Source organism: Montipora foliosa, chromosome 3 (genome assembly GCF_036669935.1).
Source record: "Montipora foliosa isolate CH-2021 chromosome 3, ASM3666993v2, whole genome shotgun sequence".
Classification (NCBI taxonomy): domain Eukaryota; kingdom Metazoa; phylum Cnidaria; class Anthozoa; order Scleractinia; family Acroporidae; genus Montipora; species Montipora foliosa.
Genome location: NC_090871.1, coordinates 44,916,805 through 44,920,262, shown reverse-complemented (window position 1 = coordinate 44,920,262; position 3,458 = coordinate 44,916,805). Strand labels below are relative to the sequence as shown.

The 3,458-nt window shown below is 40.1% G+C and overlaps 1 protein-coding gene across 1 annotated transcript in view; it reads right to left on the bottom strand.

Moving 5' to 3' along the window:
- LOC137995982 (uncharacterized) overlaps nucleotides 1-1,724 on the bottom strand; it is a 3,837-nt gene extending 2,113 nt beyond the window's left edge. The window contains exons 1-3 of the mRNA XM_068841423.1: nucleotides 1,572-1,724; nucleotides 1,185-1,279; nucleotides 1-219 (exon numbers count right to left, since the gene is read on the bottom strand). The exon at nucleotides 1-219 is cut by the window's left edge and continues 257 nt beyond it. Of these exons, the coding sequence (XP_068697524.1) occupies nucleotides 1-219; nucleotides 1,185-1,279; nucleotides 1,572-1,724 (467 nt within the window). The remainder of the gene's footprint in view (nucleotides 220-1,184; nucleotides 1,280-1,571) is intronic.
- Between the last annotated feature and the right edge of the window lie 1,734 nt (nucleotides 1,725-3,458).

The window sequence follows — 3,458 nt, the reverse complement described above, 5'->3', positions numbered from 1 at the left end:
TGTTTTGCAATACTAGCAACCAGTATGTCTTTATCTGTGGCGGATGGTAGAATCTTCAAAGGAAGATTTTCTCCTCTCTTAACAGTCTCTTTACTTGTCAGTATCCCGACAGAAATTGTGACTTCTTTTTCTGGCTCTAGTTTGCTTTTCTTTGTCTTGTTTGTTGATTTTGCTCGAAAAAACGAGCTTCTCTTGGACCCCTTTTTAGCTTTGTATGACCTGAAGCTTGGCAAAAAAAAAACTTCCTGGTCTTCGGCGAATCCGGCGGTTCAGTGGTGTTTCTAGTAGACTCTGCGGATGATGCTACACGGAAAACCTCAGTGCCACATTTCGGGCAATACCTGTAAGCTGGATCCACGATTTTGAAGCTACAGCAATGGCAAAAACAAGCCGGGAAAGGTGCCGCCATATTCACATGTGCTTCAAGGAAGGTCGCAATGACCTCTGGGAAATTAGTTCCCAGTCCCCATTTGTACTGGAAAAATATTTTTGTACTGGGATAAATATTTTTGTACTGGAAAAATATTTTTGTACTGGGATAAATACTTTTTACTGGAAAAGTATTTTTGTACTGGGATAAATATTTTTGTACTGGAAAAATTAATTTTGTACTGGGATAAATATTTTTGTATTGGAGTAAATATTGTTGTACTGGAGTAAATATTGTTGTACTGGAATATATATTATTGTACTGGAGTAAATATTGTTGTATTGGAATATGTATTATTGTACTGGAATATATATTATTGTGTTGCCCTTGTGGGCCACGGTATGATCCTGTTGGTCAGATATCGTCATCTCCAGAGGCCTCTCCGGGAAGCCTATGATGGACCCCTTTTTCTATGGGGTCATTCTCTTCTACCTGTGCAGCTACTACAGCTGCACATCGCACTGAAGCTCTGTGTGGCATCTTCCGCTGCACCCCAGAAAAGAAAGGGGAAAGGGAGAGGTGGAAACTAGGGTAAGGGGAAGAGTCCTGCAGCTCATGCCCCTGTGGCCCAGACAAGATAGTGCAAATGCTGGAGCCCCTTTGCTTTGTTATCCCGATCCAGATGCTGGCAATCCCCCAAAGTATCCCTGGAACCCTTCCTTGATTACGCCCTGCGAAAACACTACACTTTGTGTCTGACACAATTCAATCGTTCAATTTTGAGCTGTTATGATTTTTTTTTGCTTGGGCCCGCCCAGCTGTTTCCTTAGCTTTCTCTTTCTTCTTGGTAACACCTTCAGGTGTTGCACTTTCATCATTTTCAAGCCTCGCCTTCTTAACTATTTTAACCTGAAAGACAGGTAATAAAGAAGATGGCAAAATGAGGCTCTTGTCTCGTACCAACAGTCAGTGCTCTTCTTTTCACAAAATTGGAGAGTTCAAATTAAATTTAAAGTTGCTTATTGCTCAGGTGCTCTGCCAGCCGGTCACTCCTGCAGTGGCTGGTGATTAAAGTGACTGGACATCAGGGGAAGCAGAGAGTAACCATGACTGTTTTAACTTTACTTGGAAGAACTGAAATATGTAAAGTCGGACAAAACTCAAGGCGGATGATGATGATGATGATGATAGATCTAGTTACTGGTAATTGATTTTCCTTTTTTGCAAGTTCTTGTAAAACCCTCTTGTTTCTCTTTCCATATTCCATGTCTTCCTCAGGGTCTGGGTCAGCTTCTTGAAGGTGGAATTCCAGCAAATCAAAGGACTCACCAGCTTGGCTATAGTCCTCTGCCATATTTGTCCACCAGTTGCATTTGTCCAGTACAGTACTGTGGAGCATTTCTTGAAATCAGGTTTAAGTACTGAATGTACTTGGCAGTACTTGCTGTAGAATAGTAATTGGGCCCTCGTTCAAAAATCACTCCTTGCCATTGGACTTTTTCCATTCAGTTTAAAACTAAACGTGTGTGGGTCTGTGTGGTGTTTAAGCCAAAGCCAGGACTTGACATCGTATATGTTTTTGGCAGAGCAAACTGTATGCATCACGATTAACCAAGATGAGATCGTCTAGTGTCACTGAACCCAAGCAGAAATGTGGCTAAACATCTAAGAAAGACAAAAACATTAATTGGAAGACTGGCAACGTTAATTGTCAGTCACACTAATTCATTTTTAAGCAACGCAATCTGCATCATTACCACTAGATTTCCATAATGATTACCACATAGAGTTGAATTCATTCACCTGATCTACATGTATGTGTATATCCTTCTAGCTACGTCCGACCATTAACAGTCGCACCAGCCAAAGAATAATTGTAACAAGGTGACATGATAATCAAAATAGTACACTAGATTTTTGTGATACGTATCTGGAATAATCATTCAAGGGTTAGGAAATTGGAATCAGCCAAGGCTAGGCCGAAGACAGCAGCTTACTGATTCCGCTTGATCTCTATCATTCGGATATTAAAAAAAACTGTAAAGTAATTGTTTTAGGAATCATTGCTTACGGGGAATCCTTCTGCAAAAGCCTCATCACATGTAGCCCAAACTTGCTTCTTTGAAGAAAGGAAATTGTATCAAAGTGTGATTTCATTACAATTTCACAATTATACTTTACTGAGATTGGCTTGCGGATTCTTCAGCCGTCTGTAATTTGATAGCTCACCATCAGCCAATCAAAAGCAAGACAGTGAGAACAGTGCGTTATAAAAAGGCTTAAGTTGGACACAGAACTCACTTTTCTGAAAACTCCTGCTTTCACTAAAAGAGAACAAAAGCCCCAAATGTGTGTATTTTTGCAATCTCTACAACAGTTATCCAGATAATGATAATTTAAATGCAAGTGATTAATACCATTGTTGGTTTTGTTTGGTAGTGTTTAGTTTCCACATGTGAATAATGAACTTTAGACCAAAGGAAAAGGAGGGGATACAACTATATCTACTCTGGCATCTGTTAGGAAACTGAAGAATTGCAATTACTCTCTGTACGAAGTAATGTCTAAAACAAGAAATCAGACAGTTCACTGTCAGGTTGTCATCCTGAGGCCACCTCATGAAGTCGACGAAGCACCACGCCTTTTTGTGGTCACGAGATAGAACCCATTTCATCTTCATGAACCCAGTACAGTCTCCATCCAACAGCAAAAAGAAAAAATATGGTAGTGTGATATGATAGAGGATAAATCAGTGAAAGTGGATAAGTGAGCTGTCGATTGCTATAGCTTTTAGCGACAACAATCATTTCACTTGAGAAAGCAACTGTGACTTAGCAGTTGCCATGCACGGGAAGCCGGAACTGGACTTGGAATTCATGACCCTGCGATCTGGGTGGCTTTTTATCATTATTTACCAGTGCCTCGCATTTGGCTTTAGGGAAAATATACATTTATGCTTGCCACTGAAAAATCATGAAATATCTTGCTTAACATTGTCCATTGATTTAGACAATTTTACAGGCTCTGTAATGCTATTGGAGCTCACAGCTGGTCATTTGGTTTGTTTGCAATAAAACCATGTTTCACG